Source organism: Nicotiana tabacum, chromosome 2 (genome assembly GCF_000715075.1).
Source record: "Nicotiana tabacum cultivar K326 chromosome 2, ASM71507v2, whole genome shotgun sequence".
Lineage (NCBI taxonomy): Eukaryota > Viridiplantae > Streptophyta > Magnoliopsida > Solanales > Solanaceae > Nicotiana > Nicotiana tabacum.
In genome coordinates this window covers 110450337-110465584 of record NC_134081.1, presented here as the reverse complement: position 1 = coordinate 110465584, position 15248 = coordinate 110450337, and the positions used below count along the sequence as shown (strand labels likewise).

The window sequence follows — 15248 nt, the reverse complement described above, 5'->3', positions numbered from 1 at the left end:
ATTGAAACAAAATAAAATTATACACACTGTTTTTCAAATGTTGGAAGTAAGGTTTATCAAAATATTTACAATATCTAAAAGCAAACCTTATTATCTTACGCTTTATTTTACTACTTGATTTACTTATCACTTTGCGACAATGGCTATTATATTAATCATGATGTTGCATCGCATAACTAATTAATTAACTACCATATATATAGTCTCATTGAAACCGTATTGTGTACGCTTTTTTTATTAATTGATTTATTTACCAACTTGCTACGAGTTTTTGTAGGTAAATTTAATAAAACCTTAAATAGTAAATTCCATAAATTGTAGAAAATAATCAACAACTTCTGAAAAACTTCAATGCTTTTAAAATTTAATGCATATTGTATAAATAGTCCAAGTAGTTATTGATATTTTTAATTCCTTTTTTCTTTCACCATTACACTCGAGTAAGAAATAAACTTTTGATAAAATATCTAAAAATATCATGTATTTCGTTATTTGTTTTTTTTACTAATAATCGATTTATTTATAGTTTCGCTACACTTCCTGTATACCAATCTTGATGTTGTTTCGTATAACTTAATTACTTTCCATATATATATAATTCTCATTTTAGATTGTCTCTATTTATAATTTTAGTAACTAAATAATGCGTTCTAACGGCCAGATAGCTACTTATTAAATTGATACCGCATAATAAAATAACATTTTTACAAAATTTGGACCGTAGGTATCCGCAAATATTTGTAATATCTAAACGGATAATGTCTGACGTACACTTCATTTCACTAATCAGTTTATTTCTGACCTTGCTACAAATTTTACTATAGGTAATAATAATAACAAAACATTAAATATTTATTTCTATAAATTATGAAAAATAACCAACACCTTTAATAAGACTCAATACTTTTAGAAATTCAACTTTTTAAAATATATATTGTAAAAATAATTTAGTTATTTTTATTATTCCTTTTTTTTTTCACCACTCTTTAGTAAGAAATTCGAATTTTGAAGAGTTTGGTAGCCGTCATTCGTTTCATATAATCTTGCAACCCCCCCCCTCCCCCCCCACAACCCCCAAACCAAACGCACGGGGCTCTTCCCCACTGTTCCTCCAATCTATTTAATGCATTTGCACCATCTCTCTGTTTACCTTGCAATTACTCCTCTCTCATATTTTTCTCCATCTCCTTCTTCACTCTCTACTCTCACCACTCCCTTGACTTTTCTCATTATCTCCACCCTGGGGCAGGAGGGAGAGTGTCTACTCGCTTTCTACTGTGTCTCTTTCGGGTGCTAAAATCTCGAACACGTAAGTTTTAAATTTATGCTTCGCCTCTTATCTTGTCTGCATATATTTACCGTTTCTTCATCACATTTTTTTTGTACCATCGCATTAGTCCCTTGCTATTAGATCTCAAACACTCCCTGTTTTCTTCTAATTCTTAAACAGCCCACAATAAAGTAGGAACACAAAGTTCTTATTACTTTCTCATCTCTCTTTTGATTACGGATTGATATACTCCCTCCGTCTCATATTATGTGTCATAGTTTTCTTTTACATGCCCCTTAAAAAATATTAATTAAGAAATATTAATTAGGAAAGTGGTTGGACTATTCTACCCTTATTTATGTTATAAGATATAATCTCTCTTCATTGAATATTTATTCTAGTGTTATCTCTATCTTCAAGAACAATTATTACTAAGGGTAAAAAAAGAAAAAAATAATGAATTTTGTCTTGAATTTCTAAAATGACAAATAATTTGAGACAACTATTTTTAATAACCATGACTGTTAATATGAGACGGACGGAGTAGTATATAGCTAGATAGATACTACTAAATGTGAGTTTTTATTTAATAAGATTCTCGTTATGTTGTTTTTTTGTTTAAGGCAGGATTTTAAAGGTTGGCTGATAGTTTTGTGCATATAAATAGAAAGTGGGAAATATCGGTCAAGATTTTTCGTGAGAGCCAGTTATTTTATTTTATTGTTTTTTTCACAGCATATACACATGGTGTTTTTTTAAAAAGCAAAACCACCTGACGAAAATTTTATATAATACCCTTACTTTTTAATTGGTTCTTAAGCTTCTCTTTACGTGAACAGGCAACAAAAATCAAATAAATATAGTCATGTATTCCTTTTTCCCTCTTTTTTTTTCCCATTCACTAATTTCCTTTCTCCATTTTCCTAATTTAAGCAGTTGTTTAATTTATAACTTTTAGTTCGCAAAATCAAATAGCTGAAATAGAAATGATTAAGAACATAACTCTAAAGAGTTTCTCGTTGACTTTTCTTATACTATGTTACACTGTTTTAGGGTTTTTGCTGAGTGGAGAAAGTAGGACGGAATCATGATTCCGGCAAACCAGTTTTCGTCGATGATCGGAAATGATGAGAATGATGTTGGATTTGTTTCTTCATCTTCTGGACTCCCGCTTGGTCAGGTAAATTCTAAATACTTTTTATTTTTATTTTATAATTTTTTGAAATTTTTAGTTCTCTATGTGCCTTTATGAAGTCCTCACAACTACAGTAGCAATGCATGTGTTTTAGGCATTTGTGGAGATGGAATTTCTGCGCTATTCTTTAGTTAGACTGTCATCAATACTGAAATCGTCATTATTAATGGAGACACGAAATCTAATATCTTTCCTTTTTATGTAAGAGTGTTTTCGTCATTGAAAAGTTAAAATTAATAATGAAGCTTTAAGAATGGAAAAAATTCATGTGTTTCCTCAAGTTAATCTTACGCGGCATAAATGTGGATTAGTATGATCGAAACCGGTAGAACACCACACACAAGGAAAAACAAAAACGAAAAAAATAAAGCTACCCTTGTGCCAAAAAACAAGTCCTGTTTGGCCATAAAAAAAACTCTACTTTTCGAAATCAGCGCTGTTGAATTTCGAATTTTTTAGAAAAATTTAAAAACTCCAAAAAATTATTTATCAAAATTTTCAATTTAAATCACTTAGAAAAATTTTTGTATTCAGTTTCAAACACAACTTTAATTTTTAAATATTATTTTTACTTCGAATTTTTTTTTTAACTTTGAAAGAAGATAGAATCCAAAAGGGAAAAAGCAATACTTATTGATTAATCTCGCTAATGTGTTCACCAATAGTCATTTTTGCCTTTTCGAGTAAAATCCTTCTTGAGAACTGAAAACCGCGTCTAGGTCTTCCTCTCATCCACCCAACCAACTCACGTCCACCTGGGGTCTTAAGGGGGAGAGTATAAATTATGGTCAAACCAAAGGCTTACTTGTTTTCACACATTTTCAACATTGGTCTTTATCCCCTAAGACATACACATCATAAATAGACCATTTTTGTTTGAAAAACGACTTGTGTCCTTTTCTCAAACTTGAACCTTTTATCGAAAACAAGTCTCTATCTGCAGATAAAAAATAAGGTTATGTACACACTAATTCTTTTTAGGCTCTACTTAAAGAGATTACACTGAGTGTCGTCGTCGTTGTTGCAACAGAGAAACAGAAATAAAACGTGCTACCAACAGTGAATTAACTCTCTATTTTTATCCCAATATTTTTTGTTAAATCTGAAAGCATTTGACCATTTGTATATATAGCAGTCAGGTAATATTATGGACATGGCGTCAAACACATCGGAAAGTGAATTGATGCCGCTGCTGACGGAGGAGGAATTCGACAGCAAATCCGGCAGTGATAATCAAGAAGGCAAATCCAGTGATGAACAAGATGCTAATCAGTCTGAGAGGAGAAAGCGCTATCACCGCCACACTCAGCATCAGATCCAAGAAATGGAAAAGTAAGCTCGTCACATTGGTGATCTTAAACTAAGAAATGGAAATACACTTAGAAGTTGAGACCTTTTTTTTTTTTGCCTCTCTTTCTTTTTGTTCAGCTTTAATTTATTTATGCTATTAATCTATAGTTATTTTTGTGATTAGTTTCTTTAAGAACTGTCCACACCCAGATGACAAGCAAAGGAAGGAGCTCAGTCGTGAACTAGGGTTAGAGCCGCTGCAAGTAAAATTTTGGTTCCAAAATAAGCGTACCCAAATGAAGGTACATAGTTTTTATTATCAAAATAATGCTTGTTTTGTGAAGTACGAAAAACATCTCCACTCCTCTAGACTTGGGGTCAGACTCTTGTTCTTATCTGTAGATGCAGTTCGAATTTTTTTTTGACCCTTTTCGTAATTATTTGCATTCACACTTGAACCGTCATTTTCTTAATACAACAAGCACTTAATTATGATATTCCTATTTCTTTTTACTAGCAAGTAAAAAGCATGTGGACGCACGTCAGATTAAGTTTGAGAAATGTGATGGAGTTACCATTTACGCACATTAGTATCCACAAGTGATTTTTGTGCTTTAAACAAAAGATAAGTTATCCGGAATGATTGAGTGACTATTTGAGTAATAAACTTTATACTGTGGGCACGAACTATTATTCCCTTGCAGAATCAAAATGAACGTTCCGAGCTCTCATCACTTCGGGATGAAAATGAAAAGCTTAGGACTGAACATGTGCAAATCCGTGAAGCTCTCAACAATGCTACTTCTTGCCCTTCTTGCCCTATATGTGGCGGCCCACAAATTAGTTTAGGTGAAATGTCATTTGAAGAAAATCAATTGAGGATCGAAAATGCTCGACTAAAAGAAGAGGTAAATTAAAAGAAAAGAAATTGAATCGATGATATTTAAATATTTTGCCACATTTTGGTTGTTAATTTAATTTTTTTGACCTTTCTTTTTCTACCAGGTTGATCGAATTTCAGCTTTCGCAGCAAAACATTTGGGGAAGCCAGTTTCGAGCTTAAACGTTTACTCGTCTCCAGTAACTCCTCCTAGTTCACTTGATCTTGGGAATGCATTTGGAAATAACGGAGAGGTTCTAAGATCATCATTTAACGGACCAACAGAGGCCGAGAAGCCGTTTATAATTGAACTAGCAGTGGCAGCAATGGAAGAGTTTATTCAAATGGCTCAAATGGGAGAACCACTTTGGTTGCCTAGCATTGATCGTCGAACAAATTTTCTAAATGAAGAAGAATATGTTAGGTTATTCCCTTTAGGAATTGGACCTAAGCTTGAAGGGTTTAAGACTGAAGCTTCTAAAGATACTGCTGTTGTTTTCATGAATCACATCAAATTGGTTGAAATTCTCATGGACGCGGTACACTCATTTTACTCCTATTTATAATTTCAGCTATATCACAGGTTCGAGTCGTAGAAACAGCCACTAATGCTTGTATTACAGTAGGTTGTTTAAATCACACCCTTGGATACGGCCTTTCTCCAGACCCTGCGTGAACACGAGATGCCTTGTATACCAAGCTGCCCCTTTTTTTTATATAGGAAATTGTGAACTATAGAATCAACATTTGATTTCAAGTACCAGTTAATAGTCTAGGCAATTTTGGAGTAATGATGAGCAATCCAAATCATTTGTTATTGTTTAATTGAGTGGTTATATATATGTCACAATTCATTTCCAAGACACTTGAATTGAAACAGAAGGAGTAATATCTTTTGTCTCTCTTGTGATCACCAGAATAAGTGGTCAAGTATGTTCTCAAGTATTGTGTCGACGGCTGTCACGGTAGATGTGTTATCAACTGGAGTTGCGGGAAATTTCAACGGAGCGTTGCAAGTGGTGATACATTGATGTTCTTCCTCATTAATTTTTCTTTCTTCCTCTAATGTTTGTACTAGGATACTTATATTATTAGTGTAAGACTTCACTCCCTCTAATTTTGTGTCACTTATTCATTGTTTTTAATTTGGCAGATATTTGCAGAATTTCAAGTACCATTTCCACAGGTTCCAACTCGAGATTGCTACTTCGTAAGATATTGTAAACGAAGTGTTGATGGAATATGGGCAGTCGTAGACGTTTCCCTCGACTATCTACGTGCTACCCCAACTGCTAGGTGCCGGCGAAGACCCTCAGGATGCCTAATTCAAGAAATGCCAAATGGGTACTCAAAGGTAAATTCTTCTAAATAATCATACAACCCATATATAGCTTGGATTTAACCACCAAAGGATGTGGTGCAACAGATGGGGCTGCTCTTTCCTTAACCAGAGGTCTCACGTTCGAGCCCTGAGTATGAAAAAATACTTGGTAGGGAGCGCTTCCCCCGAATGGGGTGCTACCCAGTGCGAATCCGGATATAGTCGGGTTTCAATGCGGATACCGGATACCGGGTGGGAAACCAAAAAAAACAACTTGGATTCAGTGAATTATAAGCATGATATTTAAGTGAATAATGGTACCAAATTTTGAACCGTGAACCATCTAGCTTTCAAAGATTTCTCAGTTATAAAATAAAAGAATATTGCTACCAAGTTTGTCTATATTTAAATTCCGAGATTATAAATTTGAAATCTTGTAAGTCAACATTTTACCATGGTCTAGGTCACCTGGATTGAGCATGTTGAGGCTGATGATACAGCAATCTATAGCATTTACAAGCCTCTTTTGAATTCTGGCCTTGCATTCGGGGCAAAGCGTTGGATTGCTACTTTGGATAGACAATGTGAACGGCTAGCAAGTGCGATGGCCACAAATTTACCCGACGATAACACGACTAATATGAGTAAGTACAATACTAAACTTAGTTCTTGAATTAAAATTCCTGAATTGACGTTCTTATTTTTTTTTAATCATTTTCCTATACAGTATTAGGAGGTCCAGAGGGAAGAAGGAGTGTGTTGAAGCTAGTGGAGAGAATGGTAATTAGCTATTGTTCTGGAGTTAGTGCTACAGAAGCTCATCAATGGACAACTCTCTCAGGAAGTGGTTCAGAAAATGATGTTCGAATTATGGTTAGAAAAAGCATTAATGATCCAGGCAGACCTCCTGGCATTGTGATGTGCGCTGCTACTTCCTTCTGGCTCCCGATTTCTCCGAAAACAGTGTTTGATTTTCTCCGTGATGAAAACACTAGGAGTGAGGTACGCTTTGTATACGGTCATTTACGTATAGTTTTTGAATATCTAAATTTTGTTTCCTCTTCTTTAATGAAATTACTACTTCAGTTTCAATTTAGATGATACATTTCGATTATTCACAGTCAAATTGTTTGTAGTTTGACTAGCATTTTAAAATATATTTTATTATCATATTGACATGAGAAAAATAACTTATAGTACTTTTCGTATAGTTTTTGAATGTCTAAATTTTAATTTTAAAATACTGAGTTAAACTAATTTAATTTAGCTTCAAAATTTAGTCAGATGGACTCTCGATAAACGAAATATGTCATCTAAATTGAAACAAGAATTAAAAGGTTACACAAGTATCCTTTATCTCATGGGCGAATGTAGTGTTCAAGCGATGGGTTCAATTACACATAACTTTCGACGCGGAGTCAAAAATTTTATATAAAAATTTCATTAAAATTGAAGAAACATTAGATATGAAACAATAACTTTAAAATTATAATTGGTTTAATGTTAAAAAAACCTTGAAATTTGAACCCATAAGAATTAAACCCTGGATTCACCTCTGCTTTTTCTTGCATCTAATTTTTTGTTGGATATCTTAAATATTTTTTTACTTGAAACATTAAAGCCTAACTGTTGCACTTCTACCTCTCTAATTACAGTGGGATATTCTATCCAATGGGGGTGTTATTCAAAGATTGGTTCATATTGCTAATGGCAGGGAAACAGGCAACTCTGTCTCCATATTAAGAGTGAATGTAAGCAAAATATAGTCTTCACTTCTACTTTCTTCTTTTCCCATATTATGATTCATGACACACACTTAATAATCAATCACTTATGGATTAAATAATTAACGCGCATTCCAATATTTGTTTGCAGAGTAGTGCAAACTTAAGACAAAACAACATGCTAATATTGCAAGAGAGCAGTACTGATCCAACAGGGTCATTTGTTGTTTATGCACCTGTTGATGTTCCTGCTATGAACACAGTAATAAATGGTGGAGATCCTGATTATGTCGCGCTTCTACCTTCTGGATTTGCTATACTCCCAGATGGTCCTCCAGGCAGAATTGCTGGTGGATCTCTCCTCACTATTGCATTTCAGATTTTGGTCGATTCTGTTCCTACTGCTAAGCTTTCCCTTGGATCAGTTGCTACTGTCAACAAACTCATTGCTTGTACAGTTGATAAGATCAGGGCTGCTCTTCTATCCGATACCCCTTGATGTTAAACTGTAAGTATATGTTACATTGTCAACTAGGTCCTCAGTCAAATATTTATTGATATTTAGTGGATTTCTTAATAGAACGGGAGCCGTAACCGGTAAAGTTACTTCTACGTGACCAGTCAGGGGTTCGAGCCGTGGAAATAGCCTCTTGCAAAAATACAGGGTAAGGCTGCGTACAATAGACTATAATGGTTCGGCTCTTTCCCGGATCCCGCGCATAACGGGAGCTTAGTGCACTGGGCTGCCCTTTAGTGGATTTTTTAGTGTATATATAAGGTTCGGACAAAAACTTTTAGGTACATATAAACCTACCAATTATATAGTAGCTCGCCCATGATCAGATCATAAAAACTAATTATAGGTAGCCGTCCATAAAAAGTGATTACTAACCTAAAATTTAAAACAAATTACCGACTTTAACAGGTTATAATATACTGATAGTGCAAAAATTATTTGCATTATCAATGCATTTAAGTTTAATTCTTTGTTTAAACTGTCACAGTCAAGGGCGAAGCATACCTTGACCCACAAATTTTATCATGTATAGGATAAAATGTTACTACTTGTTATTGATAAAAATAGACTTTGAACGCTCTTGCATAGCTCACTAGCAAAGTGTGTTCAAAATTTGAGCATTCTTATTGAATTTTTTAATTTTGCCACTGGTCTCAGTTGTATTTGTTCTTGACGCTTTATTTTATTTTACTATTTTTTTTTTAGGGAAGGAGCAGTAGTGAAGAAGAAGGCAAGGAATAAAATGAAGTCAAGAGCGCACCTTGTTGCTTTGATTGTGATATTGGTTGCTTTAGCCAATGGAATAATCAAAGGGTTTTCTATAGAAGTTTTGTTAGGATATATGAGGTTCGTGAATTGACTTCTTCGGGCGATTTCAAAAGGAAGTTGTATAGAATTTATAGGTTTGGACCTGGAGTTTAAATTACTGCTTCCTTCCCTACGCTATTCGGGATTTTTGTTTAATTTGTGTTTTTTTGTCGGTGAACTTAAAAGCATTTGCAGAATCTTTTGTCTGCTTTTGCTTATTTATTTCAATATCTATCAAAATAGTTGGCTTCTTTTGCCAAATATTCTCTTTTTTGCTTAGCTTTTGTTTCTTTTGAATTTATTTGCAAGTTTAAATTGTAAATTCATCATATGGTAATGGGCCTTCAGGGCAAGTGGGCTACGGCCCAACATTTCCATTAGCTATTTTTGTAAAGATCCCTTAATTCATTGGGGTTGGTAGGGCTATTTGCAGTCGTACCCTATATTTGTGTCATCTTTTAACATGTACCCTATTTTTAAAAATTATTTATTTGGTAGCCAACTGACAAAAAATCCGTAATAATATAACAATTATACCCCTGACAAAAGATATAAAAGCTGCATCACGCATTAATCGCGTTCTCCTTCATTACCTCCGTCCCTCCTTAGATCTCCTCTCCTCTCAATAGCTTTATCAAAAAATCAGAAAGTTGAACGAGATTCATATTTCGAATTCAAAATTATAAAATACATTGTAAGTATTGCAATTCATCTTTAGAATTCGAATTAGTTTTTGAAACTGATTGATCTTCATGATATATGTTTCTGCAATTATTTTGTAATTCGTCATGCTTTTTAAGTTTCAAACTTAAAAAATAAAATCGGAATTCAATTAACGCCTATAGATATTTTCATTTATGCTTATTTAATCACACTTGCATGAAGTTGTTTGACAGATATAGCATGGAGTTTTCACTTATAGATCTTCAAAAACTTTTCAAAACTACAAATTTAATGCATGAAAGATATAGAATAAAGTTGTTTCACGTTGAACTCTGAAGTTTTAATCAAATACAAGCTAAAATTGCATGCTAATATAGCGTCAAGTTGTTTCACGTTGAAGCTAAAACTTCATGCCAATGGATGTTGTCTACAGTATGCTGGAGTTTTTTAGTTCGTTTGCTAAAACTTCGGACTAAACATGCTTAAGTTTTTGTCCTGCAGTATGTAATTTTCTTAAAAAAAATTGTTAATGCATGCTGAAATTATTTCATTTATTTGCTAAAATTTCATACTAAAACATGCTGAAGTTTTGTCCTGCAGTCTACAGTCTTGTCATCAGTTTTATCCGAAACTTCAGTCAAAATAAGCTGAAGTTGTTTAATTCATTTGCTAAAACTTCGGCATAAACATGCTTAGGTTTTTATCTTGCAGCATGTAATTTTCTAATAATTTTTTTGCTAATGTATGCTGAAGTTATTTAGTTCATTTGCTAAAATTTCATACCAAAACATGCTGAAGTTTTGTAGTATTATGCTGAAGGAAAAATTATATTTTTCCTTCTATTATTTGAAAAGAATTAATATAAAAAAATAATACACAAAAAGATTAAAATAAAAACATATAATATTTCATTAAACTACATTAACCGAAATAAAAATTTAGCTAAAACTACATTAAAAGCTAAAATTTCATGCCACACATTAAAGCTAAAACTTCATGCTAATGGATCCTGAAGTTATTTAGTTCATTTCATAGAATTTCATACCAACACTTGTTGAAGTTTTCTCAAGTAGTCTACAACATGCTGAAGTATTTTAGTTGATTTGCTAAAATATCAGACTAAACATGCTTAAATTTTTGTCCCGCAGTATACGATTAATGCATGCTAAAACTTCATACTAATGCATGATGAAGTTATTTAGTTCATTTGCTAAAATTTCATACCAAAACATGCTGAAGTTTTGTAACGCAGTCAACAGTTTTGTCCTGAGTTTTTTCGGAAACTTCAGTCTAAACAAGCTGAAATTTTTTAGTTCATTTGCAAAAACTTAAGACTAAACATGCAGAAGTTTTTGTCTTGCAGTATGTAATTTTCTAAAGAGTTTTTGCTAATGCATGCTGAAGTTATTTAGTTCATTTGCTAAAACTTCATACCAAAACATACTGAAGTTTTGAAACGCAGTCTACAATTTTGTCATGAGTTTTATCCGAAACTTCAGTTTAAACAAGCTGAATGTAACGACCCGACCGGTCGTTTTGCTTTCTAGAACCCCGTTCCCCTAAATAAGATTTCTCGTATGTACTTTTTCTATTTTATGACTTGCAGGGATGGTTGGTTGGAGATTTAGAAGGGTTCGGGTTGAAATCGGAATACTTGGTTTCTTAAGTTGGCCTTAAAAGGCTAGGTTTGACTTCGGTCAACATTTTGAGTAAACGACCTCGGAATTAGGATTTGACGGTTCCAGTAGGTTCGTATGATAATTTCGGACTTGGGCGTATGCTCGGTTCGGGTTTTGGATGACCCGGGAGCATTTCGACGCCTAATATCAAAGGTTGGTTCTTGAAGAATCTTGAAGTTCTTTAAATTTAGTTTGGAGCGGGTTTTGGTGTTATCGTAGTTCAAATGGAATTCCGAGATCGGTAATAGTTTCGTAATGTCATTTAAGACGTGCACGCAAAATTTGGTATCAATCCTGTTAGTTTAAGTACGTTTCTGCACATTTGGAGTAAACTGAAGAACTTGAAGTTTATAAGTTTGATTCAATGAGTTTTGGAGTGCGATTCTTAGTTTTAATGTTGTTTGGAGCGTTCCGAGAGTTCGAGCGAGTCCATTTTATGATTTCAAACTTGTTAGTATGTTCGGGCGGGGCCCCGAGGCCCCTGAGTGTCGATCGGATGAGGCTCAGACCAAGTTGGGAGCTTGGAGCAATAGCTGAAGCTCCCAGATCTGTCATAATCGCACATGCGCTTGGCCAGCTGCATGTGCGGGCTCGCAGATGCGAGCCACAAGCCGCAGAAGCGAAATATCGAGGGCAGCCCAGGAACCGCAGATGCGGAAGATTGGGTGCACCTGCGTGACCGCAGGTGCAAGAGCTGTGGTCGCAGGTGAGGCTAGGCTCGCAGAAGCGGCCCTTCAGTCCGCAGATGCGGAGGAAGGCCGGTAAGGGAAAAACGCACCTACGAGGCATTTGCCGCAGGTGCGAGACCGCAGATGCGGCCAAGGCACCGCAGGTACGAAAATCGCTGGGCAGTGAGGGTTCATTTAATACGGGACTTAGGCCATTTTTATCACTTTTTCTTTCACTAAGAGTTTTTAAGGAGGGGATTTCGACCTAGCTTTGTGAGGTAAGCAATTTCTACATAACGTGAGTTTAATACATAGATTATGGGTAGATTTTAACATGAAAATTTATAGAAATTATGGATTTAGATGAGAAACCTAGGTTTTGATAAAAATGGGATTTTACTACGAAAATGACTATGGAACTTAGTGAAAATCATGTATTTATATTCCTAAGGTGATGGGTAACAACTTTCTTCAAATATTTTCGGAATTCGGGTACGTGGGTCCGGAGGTGAGTTTTAGGATTTTTGCAAATAGGCTTGGGAAATTACTTTGATAGTTCAGGTATGAACTTTTAAGCATGTATTATTTATTTTATATAACATTTGACTAGTTTCGAGTCGTTTGGCGCCAATTTGAGGGTTTGGGCACAAATCTTGGACCGGAAAGTAGGCCTTGAGATGATGTAAGTCTCTTTTTAACCTTGTAAAAGAGAATTAATCCCATAGGTAAATTATAACTAATATGTGCTCCTACGTGTGGGGGCTACGTACGCACGAGGTGACGAGAGTCCATACGTAGCTACTAATTATGCTATTATCCGGGTAGTCTAGGACCCATACCATGTTATACTTGAAATGTTTGCACTCCTACTTGTTCATTTAATTTCTTAAGTCTTATTGGAAGTTGATAAAAGAATTGTAAAAGGTTAAATTCACTTATTTAAGGTTGTGAATGGAACACTTGACTATAAATGAGAATTTGTGTGTTATTTGAAATGTTTTCTATTTGTGGAGCGGGCCGAACACCTCAGTAGCAGATAGATGCATCTATGATTCGTGTCGTTCGACCCTCGGCAGTGCACAATTTAAATATTATGTTGGATCGGACCGTACGACCTTGGCATAATATGCGCATGAAAATCTTTGGAACTATTCATGATTTATATTGCTTAAAATGCCTTGAAATACAATCTGTTAAATAATGAAACTAAACTTGGGATTTAATATTTGCGAAAGAAGAATTTACTATTTCCTGATATTGAGCTTTTAGTATTGTTCATGAAATCCATGCTTAGTATAAAATTTGATATATCATTGTTGGCCCATAGTAAGTGTCAAAGTCGACCCCTCGTCACTACTTCTTCGAGGTTAGACTGGATACTTACTAGGTACATGTTATTTATGTATTCACGCTATACTTTTGCACTTGATTGTGCAGGATCCGAGGAAGGTTCATCTGGTTACTAGTCCGGTGCGCATATCTGATCCCCGCTACGTGACTACACGGTGAGCTGCCTTCTAAGCCGTTTTGCAGCAGCCAGAGTCTTTCTTTTGTTTATTCATTCTGTCTATTTCATTTCAGACTGTAGATTAAAATTCTTTTGTATATTCTAGTAGTAGCCTATATACTTGTGACACCAGGTCTTGGCACACACTAGTAGACTTATGATTTTGGGTTGTATTTCTACTGTTATGATTTTATTTAGCTGCTTTCGTTTTGCTCACTTTAAATTCTGTTATTTGTTAAATTCTTTAAATTTAAGGAAAGTTAGCTGTTCGAAAAATTTATTACAAATGGAAATCATTAGATTGTTCACTGTCGGCTTGCCTAGCAATGGTGCTGGGCCCCATGATGGCCTAAACCAGAATTCGATCGTGACAACATGATAACAGAGCACTAGGTTCACGTAGGTCTCACAAGTTATAGGAAGACCTAATAGAGTCTTGCGGATTGGTGCGGAGACGTCCGTCCTTATCTTCGAGAGGCTATAGGGTGTTAGGAAACTACTCTTTATTCATCTACTATCGTGCAGTTGATGGTATACTAAGTTCCTTTCTCTCATTCTCTCACAGATGGTGAGAACGCGTATGACGGACGTTCCAGACCCGGGAGGAGCTGCTCCCCCCATTACTAGAGGCCGATGCAAAGGCTGGGGGAGGGCACCGGCCCGATGTAGGGGACGAGGACATCCTAGAGCTACCCTAGTTGCACCACCAGCGGATCCAGTGGAGTATCCCATCATTGAAGAGCAGGGCGAGGTGCCCGCAGAAGTGCCAGCCCCGGTAGATTTCATGTCAGCACCGGGCTTTCAGGAGGTCAGGGGGCGTATGCTTCGGTTCATGGACATTATGACTCAGACTGGTTTATTTCCAGCGGACCCCGCCATATCTCAGGTGGGAGGGGGAGCACAGACCCCTAATGCCCAGGCTCCGGGGCATGCAACTACCGTATATCAGACCCCGGGTGCACTACCCGTGGGTGGAGCCCAGCCAGTTGAAGCAGCTGCACCTGAGCCGAGACCAGTTGCGGCCGGCGAGCAGCAAAAGCTATTGGATAGATGGACTAGGCTACACCCTCCTGTCTTCGGGGGTGAGCGACATGAGGATCCCCAGGACTTCATTGATAGGTGCAGGGACAAACTGCACAACATGAGGATATTGGCATCCCATGGGGTGGATTTCACTACTTTCTAGCTGGAGGGCAGGGACCGTAGGTGGTGGAAGTCTTATCTTCTTGGCAGACCAGTAGGTTCTCCTCCCATGACTTGGGACTAGTTCACACGCCTATTCTTGGATAGGTACATTCCACCTCCTCAGAGGGAAGAGTTGTGGTTTTAGTTTGAGCAGCTCCAGCAGGGTCAACTGTCTGTGACCGATTATGAGGCGAGATTCTCTGAGTTGTCTCGCCATGCACTGATGATACTTCCTACTGAGGCGGAGCGAGTGCGGAGGTGTGTTGCGGGGTTGCACTTAGGTATTAGGGCTACTATGGCCCGGGAGGTTGAGATGGGTACTTTTTATCAGGTAGTAGTGGAGATAGCTCGGAGGATTGAGGGCTACCGTTAGAGGGGTAGAGAGCAGATGCAGCGGGACAAGAGGTCCCATTTTTTTGGAGAGTTTCACTACTAGAAATTCGGTAAAAACCGACCAAAAAAACCGACCAACGTTGGTCGGTAATGGCCAAAAACCGACCAAAACGCGACCATTTACGTGTGGACAGTATTTTTGTGGTCGG

General features: G+C 36.3%; 1 protein-coding gene across 5 annotated transcripts; it reads left to right on the top strand.

Moving 5' to 3' along the window:
• Nucleotides 1–1155: 1155 nt before the first annotated feature.
• On the top strand, nucleotides 1156–9279 carry LOC107774791 (homeobox-leucine zipper protein ROC2-like). 5 transcript variants are annotated; one of them, XR_012702450.1, is made up of 14 exons: nucleotides 1156–1309; nucleotides 2324–2450; nucleotides 3598–3797; nucleotides 3940–4057; nucleotides 4460–4663; nucleotides 4761–5174; nucleotides 5553–5654; nucleotides 5789–5989; nucleotides 6420–6600; nucleotides 6684–6958; nucleotides 7612–7707; nucleotides 7832–8188; nucleotides 8261–8345; nucleotides 8903–9279. XR_012702450.1 is itself a non-coding variant. In XM_075237603.1 (13 exons), exons 2-12 carry the CDS (start codon nucleotides 2358–2360, stop codon nucleotides 8177–8179), a joined length of 2232 nt encoding a protein of 743 aa, XP_075093704.1. In that variant the 5' UTR covers nucleotides 1156–1309; nucleotides 2324–2357; the 3' UTR covers nucleotides 8180–8188; nucleotides 8903–9275. The 5 variants fall into 5 exon arrangements, 4 of the variants coding, with proteins under 4 accessions (XP_075093704.1, XP_016449923.1, XP_075093710.1 ...); XM_075237603.1 differs by lacking the exon at nucleotides 8261–8345 and having other exon boundaries at nucleotides 8903–9275; XM_016594437.2 differs by lacking the exon at nucleotides 8261–8345 and having other exon boundaries at nucleotides 3601–3797; nucleotides 8903–9273.
• The last annotated feature ends 5969 nt before the right edge of the window (nucleotides 9280–15248 follow it).

What these genes read in the sequence shown, in the direction of transcription:
- LOC107774791 (XM_075237603.1), top strand. Translation starts at nt 2,358, where the DNA reads ATGATTCCGGCAAACCAGTTTTCGTCGATGATCGGAAATGATGAGAAT. An exon ending in CTGGACTCCCGCTTGGTCAG is followed by an intron (nt 2,451 to 3,597) that starts GTAAATTCTAAA and finishes TTGTATATATAG; the next exon opens with CAGTCAGGTAATATTATGGA. An exon ending in ATGCTCGACTAAAAGAAGAG is followed by an intron (nt 4,664 to 4,760) that starts GTAAATTAAAAG and finishes TTTTTCTACCAG; the next exon opens with GTTGATCGAATTTCAGCTTT.